The following is a 16,140-nucleotide window of genomic DNA, read 5'->3' as shown; positions in this document are numbered from 1 at the left end:
AAGAGAAGAGAAGAGAAGAGAAGAGAAGAGAAGAGAAAAAAGAAAAAGGAAAAGAAAAAGAAAAGAAAGGAAAGAAAGAAAAGAGAAGGAAAAGAAAAAAGAGAAAAAAGGAAAGGAAAGGAAGGAAAGAAAACTCTATACTATCTGATCTCAGAATTCAGTGCACTAACAAACACAGTGTAATTAAAATGGTAATTACAATGTTAGCAAATTCATTTTAACATAGTCTTTCCAAAGGAATATATAACTGATATCTCTTTTTAGGTACCTGTTTATTTTGTCCATGTGTTCCTCAAGCATAAAAGACTTGTCTCGATCAATCTTAGACTGTTTGAAAAGAAAAATTTTTTAATAACTTTGAACACAATTTTTTAATCCTTAAAAATTCATATTTAATGATACCTTTGTGAAAGATTGTCACTTGTCACTTTCAGTCAAATTACATCTAACTGTATCATGAATAACTACCACTGTATGATCAAAATTCAGACAGCACGTAGAACTCTAGACTAGCTCTTAAAAGTATCAACAGCAAAAATGTTTTAGTATTATTATTTACATGTATAAATATATGTAACCACTATTACATTTAATACATTATCACTAAAATATATCTGTGAATTTAAGGATTGTAAGGCACCTGAAAGGTCAACCTGCCCAAATTTCCATCCTAGTCAGAAATTCCCACCATATGCCTGGTATGCCTACAGCTCTGACCTTCAGGGAGAGAAAACAGCACCTCTCCAGAAGGAGCTCACAAATGCTGGAACAACTGAATAATTAGGTTTCTGTTGTTAATTCTGGAACAAAACCCAATGCTACCATGTTTATAGTTCTAGTTAATCTCTTTCACCTTAACCACTTCTCACATGACACAATTTTGTGTCCCCTCATGATCCAGGTCCTTCTTATGGTCAAGTTCCAGTTTATCAAGGTCATTCTTCCAAGTACAGGACACTTATCTTAGCTGCAGGTGTGGCTGGATGGTAGCAAAGTACAAGAGGGTTCTGCAGGCCCTTGATTGCTTTGGATATACTTTTCTTAACTGGACTAACTCTTGAGTTAGTGTTGAGACAGGCCTATGATTGCAACTGATTCACACTAAGCTCCAATTATATAAGACTTTTTTTTTTTTTAACCTGTGCCATGTAGCCTGTTTCTTCTACTCTGTACTTAATGAATTTAGTACTTTGGGTTAAAACACAAGATTTGCACTTATCTTTTTTAAATTTCACATTGCTACTACTGAGCAGATCACTCTAAACTCTAAGGGTTGTTTTTTCATCCATATTCTTTTCCTAATTTATTTTCTTAGTTCTAAATCAACTTGATCAAAATGTCTCCAAATCACTTGCGAAAAATACTGAATAAGTCTAAGATGACTTCCCCACAAACTAACTCCTATACATTTAGTAGAACTCTTTGATAAGCCTGTCAACCTCCACAAACCATAATTCATCCCATGTTTACTCAATTCAACAGCAGGAGACTATCAAATGCTCTGATAAAAACAAGTGAAATCCTCATGCGCTCTGTATTCATATTCTCTCCACCAAGTACTTGGTGGCCCCGCCAATCTGTACTCATGTTCTTCAGTTCTGGGTAATTATTTTGGTACTATTTCTCTAAATATTTCCTCCCCTCTATCTTCTCTATTATGAATTCCTAATAATTAGATTTTGGACCTCTTGGAATAATACCTCTAGTTTTCCATTCTCTCCCTTTCTATTTCATTATCCTTTTCTGTTAGAGTTTTCCTCAACCAAGGATTTTCATCTGTTCTGGGTTTTTTATTTCCCACTTTTGTTATCATTTTAAAAATTTTACAGGCATAACCAGTACCAAGGTCAGCCAGTAGCCATCAACATCTAGGCAAGGCCCTCCAGCAGCAAAACAATTATGACTCACTGAAAACTCAGATGATCATTAGTATTTTTAGCCAAATTATTTTATAATTATAAATTAGTAAGATATGTACCTGTGTTTAGAAATGATGCATACTCAACACACTACAGTACAGTGTAAAAGTTTTTATGACTGCTGGAAAACCAAAACATTCACGTGACTAGTTTTATTGCCATGGTGTGGAACCAAATTCAGATTATCTGAGGTCTTATCTCAAGATAACAGTTATAGATTGGTGTTTGTCTTTTTAAGTTTCCTTCTTCTTGCATTAACTGTTTCCTTCCAGTGCCTTTGTTGTTTGTTTTGGCCTAGGAATATTTGTTTTTCTATGCAAAGCACTAAAATTAGGAAGCTTTGTGTCTAATGTCAATTGCAGTTATGGGATTCTCAATTGTATGATACACTGTAAGATGATCAGGCAAGATGTGTTAAGGGATCCATTAATTTCAATGTCTATGGGGTTTTTTTTCTTCCAATGTATCACTTAGGAGTGGGGTGGGATGCAGCGGTTCTGCAAGCCAACTAGGGAAAAGGGACAGAGGTCTTCCAATTCAGTATGTCTCACCTCTCTTCAGTACAGTACTTCGCCAGTCTCTACTGTCAGCTAGACCTGCCTGATTTGGTTTCTCTAAGGAGTAAGTCTCTACTCTTCTGCCAGGCTACTGAAAGATAGCTACTCTTAGTTGTACAAGAAGACTTGTGGAGGGGCCCAGCCCAGTGCTCATGCCTGTAATCCCAGCACTTTGGGAAGCCAAGGGGGGGTGGATCATTTGAGGTCACAAGTTCAAAACCAGCCTGGCCAACATGGTGACACCCTGTCTCTACTGAAATATAAAAATTAGCTGGGCATGGTGGCGCACGCCTGTAATCCTAGCTACTCAGGAGGCTGAGGCATGAGAATCACTTGAATCTGGAAGGCGGAGGTTGCCATGAGCCGAGATTGCGCCACTACGCTCCAGCCTGGGTGACAGAGCTAGATTGTTTCAAAAAAAAAAAAAAAAACTTAAGAGTAAATCCTCCTGTTTTTCTGCCCCATTCTACACCCTAGTCTTCAGAGGGACTTGGTCCCTTTTAAAGGGTCTACAGCAAGAATCAGCTGACTTCTTACTGGCCTTCAGAGTTCTTTGGTTTAAGTTAGCAGCACTCATCCTGCTGATTTCAAGCTTCCAAAATACTAACATCTCATGTCTGCCACTGTCTCCTCTTCTGTTCTACTTGTCTTTGTGGGTTTGTGCCTTTTTTCTTCACTTATTACAATTTTGAATGGTGTTTTAGGAGGCAGCATGTATTCAATCACGTTTAACTAGAAGTTATAGAATGTTTTTAAAGATTCTTGGCTCTTACAAGAAAATTTAAGTCAGACAACGTAAGTAAGGAATTAAAAATACATGCCGCAATATACTTTATTAAATATACATAAATGTCAAGAGTTTGCAGCTCCACAAATAGTGTTAACATTGAACACCTTTTACAGAAATGCCAAAACCTTTGCAAAGATTGATCACAAGGCTATGCACTGAAGCTAACCAGCAGTGGGAAGACAGCTATGCAGCTGCACAGGAAAGAAGTCATCTTATTAGCTGGCTATACTAACAACTGTGAAGCACTGATTCTTCCACCATGCTTTAAATAAATCCTTAGTACATTTATTTATATTTACAAACTATAATATTCACCAATTGCCAGTTTTTAAATCACTTCCCCTCTCCATGAATTAAAACCTGAGGTTAGAATATTAACAAGATTACCTCTGTATGGTAATTTTCTAAGACAGATGCAATATTTTCTTTTGAAGGAGATTTCAAGGCTAACAAATCTTCCTCTAACATGGCCAACTAAAGGGGAGGGGGAAAAAAAGGAAAGATCTGAGATCCAATAGAAACAGAAAGTTTTATAAAATCTCATCTTCTTTTTTAGAATTCTTGACTTTAAATTATGATGCTCTCTCTTCAGGTGAATCACTGAAAGAAATTTTGACTTAAGTTGAATGAACAGGTATTCCCACACAGCAAATATAGCCTTCAAAGGAATTAAAAAAGATGGAAGAAATTAAGGAGGAGAAATAGAGACATTTATCTTTGTTTCTCTCAGTCTATTGAGTACTTGGAACCAAAGACCTACATCATAAATTTTATTTTATTTTTAATTAATTTTAACCAAAATTGCCACAAATGATTAGTGGTTATCACAGTCAACGCACAACACTATAATGCAGCTTCACTTATTTCTCCATCTAATCCCTCACTTAATCTACCCTACACTGAGCCAAATAGGACTTTTTACTGTTCCCAAAACATAGTTAACGCTTTATTGCCCCTGTGATTTCATTAAAAGTTTCCTTTACCTGACAATACCTTTTCCTGATAATACTCACCTTAAGGCCGGCTGTCTTGCAACCTTTATGAAAAGGCTTCTAGTCCTTTCTTACAGGTAAGCTCTTCCTCCTTTCAATTCTTTGAGTATTTTCTTTGTATTGTTTTTACACTTACCACTTTACCTCTGCCAGATGAGAGAGATGTTTATTGATCTTTTGTACCCACTTCTAATTGCATCCCCAAAGTATATTCCTCTTTTTCATATCCTCTACAGGCCCTGAGGATGTCTGTCTACTCATTGCAGATACTAGTATTGAACACACTGACAAAGAAAGGGGTTATGCATCAGCTCTCTCTTATCCTAAACTAAATTCCACTGTAATTAAGGGTGTCCCTTTCAGACAGGATAATCGCATGCCCATGTTTGCTTCCTGTTATAGCTCAAGGGAAGCATGAGACTACTCAATGTGACTGAAGATCCCCACAACACAAAGATCTGAATCTTCGGCCAAACATGACAGAAGGCCTTCATAACAGTGTACAGAGACAACCTTCAATTTTGTATGCTTCATACATTTTACAGAATCTGTAACAGTGTAAGAAACAAGACCAAAGCTTATCAACATAAAAATTTCCACAGCCAATTTATAAAGTTTGTGAAGATAATTCTATTAGTGACCAAACAGTACATTTTTATACTATCCAGCTGTTTTACTTCAATGGCCAAAGAGGACGTGTGAGAATAAATCTTCATCATTTTTAAAACGTCCTTGGGGGGACTCACATGATAGTCCAACTGTCAGTATAATCTCTGGCATCCTTACCCAAAACAGAAGAATGTTACAGATATAAGGATAAAAAGGGCCATCCTTTGTGAAAAAAAAGGGACTCTCAATGAAAAATCTGGTCACCTCTAAAAATATAAAACTGCATTAAAAGTATTAATAATAATTAAATTTGGAGTGTTTACTATACGTCAGTTACTGGGCTAGGCATGTAACATAAATTTTCTAATTTAATTTTTATAGCTTTCCTTCCCATATCCTAAAACACCCTTCCCTTCAGATCAACTATTCATCTGATGACTATGTGCTTCCTTGGAAGCTGACTTTACTCCACAGATCCAAGGATAGAGCATGCACTACCTAGGATAGGCCAGAAGGTATATTGTACCTACTCATATGGTTCAGGAATGAGATAAGCCAGTTCAGTCAGAGAGAACTAAGCCAGGTGAAGCAAAATACATCCTAAGTCTCTTGCTGGGAATTCTGAGGCAAAACTACCTTGAATTGGGTCTTCTGTCACATGTAACACAAGGAGTTTCAACGACTATGTAATACCGTCATCTCTATTCTGCAGATGGGAAAATGGGGGGCAAAAGAGGCTAAGTTCCAGTTAAGATTTAAACTCAGACTATTTACATATTCTTTTCCACTATGTTATCCTGTGCTGAGAAAATTGGCCACGCTGTTTTTTTTTTTAAAAAGCAAAGATAAGTAACATGTGTTCCTTGTAACAGATGTATTTCAGAAAAGTCAAATGCAATTACTTTCAATGCATAGGGAAACTCATAACCCAAAAGAAGCCTTCAAAATGTCTTCAAATAAAGGCTATCTTTTTATATATAAATTTAGATTTGTACATATTAGATTTTCTTAAGGTAGGTATGACTTTTTATTTAAAAGACTCTAATTGTTCACTTAAAAATACTCACTGAAGGCACCAACCCTGAATCCAGGTATCATTATTTCCAGTTTGCATATGAGGAAACAGAATTAGAGAGCTTATGCACTTTCTCCAAGGTAACACAGCTATAAACTAACAGGTCCAGGATTCACACCACGATTTCACCAAATGTCTGTGGATCTCAACCACCCACTGTACCTTCCCACGCACTATTTTGTCTTGTTATTCCAACAATACAAAATGCAAACATCCGAAAAAGTACCTTTTCAGAATCTACAAAGTGTGTAGCAATTCCTGCTCTGTACACATCTCTTCCTTTTAGTCTGAATCCTGTTAATGCAAGGAAGTAACCAAGTTTTCCTTGAAGTCGTGGCAAGAAATAACCTCCACCCACATCGGGGAACAGTCCTGTAATTAAATGTAACAAAAAGAGATAATCGTGATTCAAATGAAAAAGATAAATATAACCTCTTTGCTGTAGATCACACAACCATCTCTGGAGCTTGAATATACATTACAAATATTATTAAACTAAGTACTATACAGTGCAATCAATATCACAAAAGACTTGCTATAAACTATGCTAACTTAACTTGGGTATTTTTCAAAACCCTCATGTCTCATTTCTATAGAAGTCAGTAAAGTATTTGACGACACAATGTTTTGTATATTAGAAGTATATGTTACCTAAATTTTCTCACCACTCATTTACTTTTGAAGAATCTCCAAAATAGGTAAAAATTTCAAAAAACTATTTCCAAATCAGCATAGGAAAAAAATATATAATCTACGGCCTATTATAGCAAAATTATTACCATTTAAATCATTTCCCAAACTTAGTCAATTATCTAATATTCAAGATGTTTAAATACTGATGCAATAACCACGAGTCCTACTAAATGAACAGGTTTATACCTAATAAAATCATTTGCATTTACCTTTTTCTTAACCACCAGTATTTTAAAATTCTCTACTGGCAACAACTGAAAATAGCATATAAGGCCAGGTACCGTGGCTCACGCCTGTAATCCCAGCACTTTAGGAGGCCGGGAGGCCGAGAAGGGCAGATCACCTGAGGTCAGGAGTTCGAGACCTGCCTGGCCAACACGGTGAAACCCCGTCTCTACTAAAATTACAAAAATTAGCCAGGCATGGTGGCACATGCCTGTAATCCCACCTACTGGGGAGGCTGAGGCAGGAGAATCGCTTGAACCCGGGAGGCAGAGGTTGCAGTGATCCGAGATCACGCCACTGCACTCCAGCCTGGGCAACAGAGCAAGACTCCATGTCAAATAAAATATAATAATAATAATAAAATAAAGAAAATAGCATATATATACAAGTAGTTACCGGCATATTCCTTTGGGTGTTTAAGATCTTAAACAACTGTGACCCTCTGGTTTTATAATTTATGTATCTGTTCTGAAGTTTCCTTTAATTATGTTGGGATAAAAATGCAAACACTAAAATTCTCTCCAGTTCTACTTTACAAAAAGGTTCTAGACTTAAAAGAAAAAGCATCATGCTCCTGTAAACAGAAATATCTCTTAGTACCTCAAACTAGCTAGGTCTCAAGTTAAACTCATAACCTCCCCGTGCCATTCCCACAATCTTCCTCCAGCATCACCTACCTCAATAAAGGATGCAACCATCCAGCCTTGACACCTTCTCACACCATCCCCTTAATCCCCATCAGTGATCACATCTTATTGATTTCCCCTCTAAACTGTTCTCCACACAATAGCCAAATTTGATCTTTTTAAAACACAAATCCTTACTAGAGTCTTGCATTCCACTGCTTAAAACCCTCCCATGGCTGCCTATTTCTTCTGGATTAAAACAAACACCTTTATCAAAGTCTTCAAGGCCCCTTACCAGTTTTTCCACTACATCCCTTACTACTCACTCCCTATACTCCAGCCACTCTGGTCTTCTTTCAGTTCCCTAACATTCTACACTCTTTCCTGCCCCACAGCCTTAGCAGCATGCTGCCCAAGTGGAAAAACGCTCCATCCTGACAACACGTTCTTCTCTTCCAGGGTACCACATTCTCTCTTTTTTTCCCCCTTGCCCCAATTCTGCTTCTTTTCAGTCTCCCTCACTGACACCACCTCCTCTGCTTGACCTCTTGCTCACTGCGCCTAAGCTCCATATTAGGCTATCTCTTCTTTCCTACATACACATTTCCCTTAACTCCTATGACTTTAGATAGCATCTATACGCTGATTACTCCCTGCTATGGACTGCATTGTGTCCCTTTAAAAAGTCCTATGTTGAAGCCCTAACCCTGATGTAACTGTATATGGAAGCAGGGCCTTTGAAGAGGTAATTAAGGTTAAGTGAGGTCATAAGGGTGGGGTCCTAATCCAACAGGACTGGTGTCCTTGTAAGAGGAGGAAGAAATACCAGGGATGCATGTGAACAGAGAAAAGGCCATATGAGGACAGAGCAAGAAGGCAGCAGTTTATAAGCCATGGAGAGAGGGGTCAAGAGAACCATCTGCTGATACCTTGATCTTAGCCTTTTAGTCTCCAGAACTGTGAGAAAAAAAATTTCAGCTGTTTAAGCCACCAAGTTTGTGGTATGTTGTTATGCGGCCCTAGAAGCATAATATACTATGAAATCAGTCATGTATTTTCCCTTGAATACCGAACTCTTAAATCTGCCACCTAAACAGAACACATGGATAATAAGTATCTCACATTTAACATGGCAAAAGTACAACTATTGATTCACAAACCTCCAACTACCTGCTCCTTCCCTAATCAGCCTCACCCATCAAGTAGAACAAGCTAAATACCTTGGAGTTACTCCTGATTCATCATACCAGCAAGTCAGTTAAGCCCAAAACATGTTTCAAATCTATTCACTCTATTCAACTCTATACCTCCACACTACTCCAAAGCCAAAATCTCTCCAGACTATGCTGTCCAACAGAACTTTCTACAATGACGAAATCTACAATTTCTGCTGTCCAATAAGATAGTCACTAGCCATATGTAGCTATTAAATACCTGGAATATGGCTGGTGTGACTGAGGAACTGAATTTGTTTTCTTTAAGTTTAATTAATTTATATTGAAATTTTAAAAGCCACTTGTGACTAGTGGCTATACAGTATTGGACAATATAGCTCTAGACTAATGTAATAACCTATTATCCAATCTCACTGCTTCTACTCTGCAACCCCTACAATCCATTATCCTCAAAGCAGCCAGAATCATGGTACTAAAATACAAACTAGATTATGTCATTGCCTGTTTTATACTCTTCCACAAATTTCCATATTTAGGTTTAAACCTTAACTCCTCACCAGAGGCCCCCATGTATCCTTTTGAGAGCATGTTACATCACTCCTGCCCTCGATTCAGACACAGATTGCCTCCATTTGGTTCCTTTAACAGGCCAAGTTCATTCTTACCTAAGGGTCTTGAGCTAACTTTTCTCAATGCCACAATATTCTTCTCTCAGTTCTTCATGCAGCTGACTCTTGTCATTCAAATCTCAGCTTAAAGGACAACTCCTCTGAGAGCATCTTTAATCATCCAATTTAAAGTAGCTATCTGGGAGACTTACACTTTGGACATGATAGAGTAACAGGAACCAGACTTATCCCCCTACCCAAAACAACTATAAAAACAAACACAATATATGGATTAATAGTGTTTTCAACACACTGAACATCAAGCAATAAAGAAAAGTGGTCTCTGAATATCAGAAAACAAGCAAGGTAAACCCTAGAACAGCTCCAACTTCATGCCTTGAGTGAGTTCCCAGGCCCAGTATAGTCCCTCATTTGAGAAGATGAAGCTAAGAGTCTAGGGAAACCAAGACAGCTAGAATTCCCAGAACAGAGTAACAGAGCAGAGAGAGCTGCAGAGAAAAAGCTCTGGAGATCTGCAGGGTGTCTCTTTTAAGTACTTAGCTTAGGAATGGACTCTGTGTGTGTGTGTGTGTGTGTGTGTGTGTGTGTGTGTGTGTGTGTGTGTGAAGAAACATGATTAGTCAGTTTTCACATGCCCAAGACTGGGTAATTGGTAAAGGAAAGAGGTTTAATCGACTCATAGTTTCACATGGCTAAGGAGGTCTCAGGAAACTTACAATCATAGCAGAAGGCAAAGCAAGCTTGGATCTTCTCACATGGCAGCAGGAGTGAAAAGGGTGAGGAGCAAAGGGGGAAGAATCCCTTATAAAACCATCAGCTCTCGTAAGAACTCACTACCATGAGAACAGCAAGGGAGAAACTGCCTCCATGATCCAATCACCTCCTACGACATCTCTCCCTGGACACGTGGGATTATGGGGATTACAATTCAAGATGAGATCTGGGTGAGGACACAACGCCTCACCATACCACTACATGAGACTAAGGAAAGAATCACAGAAAATGATTACAGAGAACAGTACTGAGAACCCACGACAGGACTAAAAACAGCATGTTCCCCACCATCTGGACTAGAAAAACTCATGATTGATGTCATGGGGCACTGCGCAGAACACAAAGAAAGATCTTGCCTCAGTAGTGGGAAATAATTAGCCCTAGTTGAAGCATTGCTCCAATCCTGCAAAAAAATATTAATAATAAATCTTATAACACTTGAAAATATTAAGATGTTCCCCAGGAATTTAAATTCATCTCAGAAGAAATCTCAAAAATACTTAAAAGAATACAAAAATATCCAGCACCCAATGAAGTTTACAGTATCTATAATTTGATAAAAAATTACGAGCTATCTAAAGAGGCAGGAAAATACTAACCATAAAGAGGTGATTTAAAAAAAGAGAACTGACATAAATATAAAAACTAGCAGAAAAAAACATTAACACAGTTAACACAAACATAACCTATATATCCAAGAAGTTAGAGACACAGAAGATTTTCTTTTTTAAAAAAGAACCAAATCATACTTCTAGAGATGAAAACTGAAATGAATGTATAAGCTGAAAAATACCTGGATGAGATTAAGGGCAGATTAGATCTTGTAGAAGAAAAGATTAATGAATTTAAGGACACAGGAACAGAAACTATCTAAAATGAAAGAGAGAAAAAAAATTTTTTTAATGAACAAAGCATAAGTGAGCCTTACAGAAGTATGACCAGAATTCCTGAAAAGGGAATGGGTGGAAGAAAAGTATTTGTAGAAATAATGGCAAAAATTTTTCCAAATTTGACAGAAATTATAAAGCTAAGTAGCTCAACAACCATAAGCATTAGAAATGCGAAGAACACCAAAGCACATCATAACCAAATGGCCTGAAACATGTGATCAAGAGAAAATGTTAAGAGCAGCCAGAGAAAATAAAAAGACACAGGAACAAAACAAAGAAAAGACTTTTTGTAGGAAATTAAATGAGAAGACAGTGTAGTAACATCTTTAAATTACTGAAATTAAAAACCAGAGTAGAATCGAATTCCATACCCACATTTCATACAAGTGAACTCAGGTTTCACCTGAGGAAATGAAAGAAGACCAAACAAAATCTAAAATAAGCAGAAAAAAAGGAGGAATGAATACTGGAGCAGAAAGCAGCAAAATAAAAAATAAATGAAAACAAAAATCTGTTTTTTTAAGATCAATAAAATTAATAAACCTCTAACTAGACTGATCAGGGAAAAAAAGAGAAGACACAATGACCAATATTAAGAATAAGAGAGCCAGAAATCTCTACGGAGTCTACAGATATTAAAAAGATAATAAGGGAATATTATTGTCTTAGTCCATTTTGTGTTGCTATGACAGAATACCACACACTGGGGTAATTTAGAAAAAAAAAATTATTTGTCACAGTTCTGGAGGCTGGGAAGTCCAATATCATGGTGCCAACATCACACGAGGGCCTTCTTGGTGCATCATCCCATGGCAAAAGGCAAGGGTGAGATAGGACAAGAGAGCAGGAGGAAAGGGGGCTGAAGTCATCCCTGTATCAGGAACCAAACTGCAAAAACTGGAAGAGCCCTCATGACCCACTCACCTCTTAGTGGTCCCAACTCTCAACACTGCTGAGTTGGGAATTAAGTTTCCAACACATGAACTTCAGGAGATATATACAAAAAAGCAATTATGAATAACTTTAGGCTAACAAATTGACAAATTACTTGAAAGGCCCTGATACGGTTTGGCTCTGCGTCCCCACTCAAATCTCATGTTGAATTGTAATCCCCAGTGTTGGATGAGGGGCCTGGTGGAAGGTGATTGGGTCATGGGGCAGATGTCCCCCTTGTTGTTCTCATAATAGTGAGTTCTCATGATATCTGGTTGTTTTAAAGTGTGCAGTACTTCCCCCTTCACTCTCCTGCCAGACACGTGAAGATGCACTTGCTTCCCCTTCATCTTTGGTCATGACTGTAAGCTTCTGGAGACCTCCCCAATCATGCTTCCTGTACAGCCTGTGGAACCGTGAGCCAATTAAACCTCTTTTCTTTATAAATTACCCAGTCTCAGGTAGCTCTCTATAGCAATGTGAGAATGGACTAATACAGAAAACTGGTACCAGAGAAGTAGGGTATTGCTAAAAAGATAACTGAAAAATGTAGAAGTGACTTGGGAACTAGGCAACAAGCAGAGATTGGAAGACGTTGCCTCTTCACTCTGCTGTTTTCTTTGCTGTGCTTCTAGAAGCATTTTACATGATGTAATTCTACTTGTCTGTGCACAGGCCTTGGGAGCCACCCCTTGCATCAGTGTAGACTGGATGTTGGATGGAATCAAAGGAAATTGTGTATTTTTGTTTTTGTTGCCTGAGCTTTTGGGGTCAAAGCAAAAAACTATTGCCCAGATTAATGTCATATCATTTTCCCATATGTTTTCTTCTAGTGGTTTTGCAGTTTCAGGTTGTATGACTACATCTTTAATCCATTTGAGTTTTTTATTAAATATAGTATAGGTATGGGTCTAATTTCATTTTTCTGCACATGGATATCCAGTTTTTCTGACATCATTTATTGAAGAAACTGTCCTTTCACCATTATGTATTCTTCGCATCTTTCTTAAAAATCACTTGACTGCAAATATATGGATTTGTCTCTGAGCTTGCTATTCTTTTCCAGTGGTCTATGTACCCATCTTTATTCCAGTACTATGCTATTTTGATCACTAAAGCTTTGCAATAGTGTTTGAAGTCAGTACAAAGTCTCTAGCTTTGTTCTTTCTGCTCAAGATTACCTTAGCTATCTGCAGTCTTTTTTGGTTCCATATGAATTTTAGAATTTTTTTTCTATTTTTTTGAAGACTGACATTGGGATTTTGATAGGGATTACACTGAATCTGTAGATCACTTTGGGCAGTATGAACATTTTTAAAATATTCTTCCAATCCATGAACATGGAATATATCTTTTTATTTATTTGCGTCTTCAATTTTTCTCATCAAAGTTTTGTAGTTTTCAGTATACAGGTGTGTGTGTGTGTCTGTGTGTGTGTGTCTGTGTGTGTGTATGTGTCTGACATGGTCTGGCTGTATTGCCCAGGCTACAGTGCAATGGCGTGATCTCAGCTCACTGCAGCCTCTGCTTCCAGGGCTCAAACCATCCTTTTACCTCCACCTCCTGAGCAGCTGGGACCACAGGCGCACGTCACCACACCCAGCTACTTTTTGTTATTTTTGTAGAGATGGGGTTTTGCCATACAGATTTTACCTCCTTGGTTACATTTATTTCTAAGTATTTTATTATTTTGATGTTTTGTAAATGAAATTGTTTTCTTATTTTCAAATAGTTTGCTGTTAGTGTATAGAAATGCTGATTTTTATGTGTTGATTCTATATCCTACAGCTTTACTGTATTTATTTATTAGTTCAAAGAGTTTTTTGTTGGAGCTGTTACAGTTTTCTACATATATATAAAAGCATGTCATCAGCAGCGACAGTTTCACCTCTGCTTTTCCTGTTTGGATGCCTTTTATTTCCTTCTCTTGCATAATTGCTCTGGCAAGGACTTTCAATACAGTATTGAATAGAAACAATGAGAGCAGGAATCACTGTCTTGTTCCTGATCTTAAATGAAAAATATATACCTTAATATCTAACTTAATTGGTAAAAGATTAAATGCTTTCCCCTAAAATCAGAAACAAGGAAAAAATGTCCACTCTCACCACTTATATTCAACACTGTATTGGAAGTTCTATTCTACGCAATAGGGCAAGAGAAAGAAATAAAAGGTATCCAGATTAGAAAGGAAAAAGTAAAACTGCTCTTACTTGTAAATGACATAATTGTCTCTTTAGGAATTCCAGTACAGTAGAATAAAATTCTATTCAATTCTAAAGCAACTAAAACTAGTAAGTGAGTTTAATAAGTCTGCATGATAAAGGTAAATAAAAAAATCAACTATTTCTATAGACTGGTAACTAACAATTAGAACTGAAAGTTTTTTTCAAAAATATCATTAATATGAAATACTTATGGATAGATATGACAAAAGATAAGATCTATAAACTGAAAACTAAAAATCCATGCTCAGAGAAGTTAAAGACCACTTACATATATGGAGAAATATATCTTGATCACAGGTCTGAAAAGACTCGATAGTGTTAAGATGTCAATTCTCTCTAAATTCATCTGCAGTCTTTTTTGTTGAAATTGACAAGTAACTCTAAAATTCATATGGAAATATAAAGAACCTATACAGCCAAAGCAACTTGGTGAGATACAAAGAACAAAGGTGGAACATTATCACCACCTGGTTTTAAGACTTACTATAAAGCAACACTAACCAAGACAACATGGTGTTAACACCATGATTGACATCTACAGACAACTATAACAAAGCTACACAGACAATTCAGTGGCAAAACAATACTCTTTCAACAGTTGGTACTGGAATGATTGTATTTCCATATACGAAATAAACTTTGACTTATACAGATGATCCATACCCCTCACCATATACAAAAATTAACTCAAAAGTATCATATGAGAGTTTTGATCACAACTGAAAACTGCACAGATCTAAAGGCAAAAATATATTCCCTTAATGATATTTTATCTATAGTGTTAATGTTTTATTTATAGTATGTTAATGTCTCCTTTAATGTTCTCAGTTTTGTGTTTTCAGATACAATTATTGAGCTAATACTGACTTCTAATTATCTTCCCATTTCTTTTTTAAAATCCTTTCATTGTTGTATCTCACACAAGATTCCTCAATTCCTTCAACAACAGTAAACTCTGAAACGTATCAAAAGATGATGATGCTAAAAGTAATTATTAAAAAAATTCTGGTTGTTTACCTATTGCTGTTTCTGGCATAGCAAAAAGACACTTTTCTGTAGCCACTCGAAATTGCCCATGGACTGAGAGACCAACTCCCTAGAGAAAAAAGGCAAAAAAAGAAAGGAGGGGATTAAAAATATTGTTAAAAAGCAAACAAATGCACAAACATTACAAAGCAAGTAAATTATCTTTATACTCCACAGGAACTTGCTTCAGGGGATAGGTTGTCCCCACCTCCTTCAATTAACTTTGAATTCCACGAACAGCACATGACTATATTCCCCTTTATTAAACATTTACACATGAAGTCTGACCACACTCCCATCCTAGTCTGGTCATTCTCTTCCTCCACAGAGACACATAGCTATTATCAATTTGGTAAGTAACCCACAGATTTTTTTCCCTATGTATTTCTTATATTTGAACAAATGTATCTACTTATCTGATACATATTTTATATATAATAATATATACAACTATACATACATAAAATTCACACTCTATTCCATGGCCTGCAAGGCTCTACATTACCTGGCCTAGCCTAACTCTTTGACTTTATCTCCCATCACTCTTCCCGCACTCATTCCACTAGCCATGGGGGCTTCATGCCATTCCTCCAAAATTTTAAGCTTTTACAATTTCAATTAATCATAAAACTTCTAAGATAAGAAGACATACTAGAGAAGGCCACTGCCTGCTCAATCACTGTTTTTTCTCTAAGGGAATCTGCTCTGCCCAGAGACTTTTTCTTCCTTTCCCCAGGAGGGGCTGAACTAGGGATGGGCAATGGACCCAAGGGCAGCCAATGGAGACTAACCAGAATTCAGAGGCCTGGGGCACAAAGGGGCAGGGGTGAATTAGACAAGGTTCTTACTCCTAGGTATTTAAACTAAAACACAGTGCGCAGTTGTCAGCTAATGACAGGCAGTGAAGTTTAAAGGTCATCTGACATTTGAGTTAAAGATGACATGATAGCCAAGTAAAAGTTGTTACTATATGCGGTAGAGACAAAAAAAAAAAAAAAA

General features: G+C 37.0%; 1 protein-coding gene across 2 annotated transcripts in view; it reads right to left on the bottom strand.

The window, feature by feature from the left end:
* Positions 1 to 16,140, bottom strand: part of HIBCH (3-hydroxyisobutyryl-CoA hydrolase) — a 114,685-nt gene that overhangs the window by 39,184 nt on the left and 59,361 nt on the right. For both annotated transcript variants that reach the window (XM_017852919.1, XM_017852920.1), the window contains 4 exons: positions 15,133 to 15,211; positions 6,169 to 6,314; positions 3,654 to 3,740; positions 269 to 327 (listed from right to left, as the gene is read on the bottom strand). In XM_017852919.1, the coding sequence (XP_017708408.1) occupies positions 269 to 327; positions 3,654 to 3,740; positions 6,169 to 6,314; positions 15,133 to 15,211 (371 nt within the window). The remainder of the gene's footprint in view (positions 1 to 268; positions 328 to 3,653; positions 3,741 to 6,168; positions 6,315 to 15,132; positions 15,212 to 16,140) is intronic.

Source organism: Rhinopithecus bieti, unplaced genomic scaffold (genome assembly GCF_001698545.2).
Source record: "Rhinopithecus bieti isolate Rb0 unplaced genomic scaffold, ASM169854v2 scaffold_35609, whole genome shotgun sequence".
In the NCBI taxonomy this organism is placed as follows: domain Eukaryota; kingdom Metazoa; phylum Chordata; class Mammalia; order Primates; family Cercopithecidae; genus Rhinopithecus; species Rhinopithecus bieti.
Note: the sequence above shows the minus strand (reverse complement) of the source record. Positions and strands in the feature narration are given on the sequence as shown.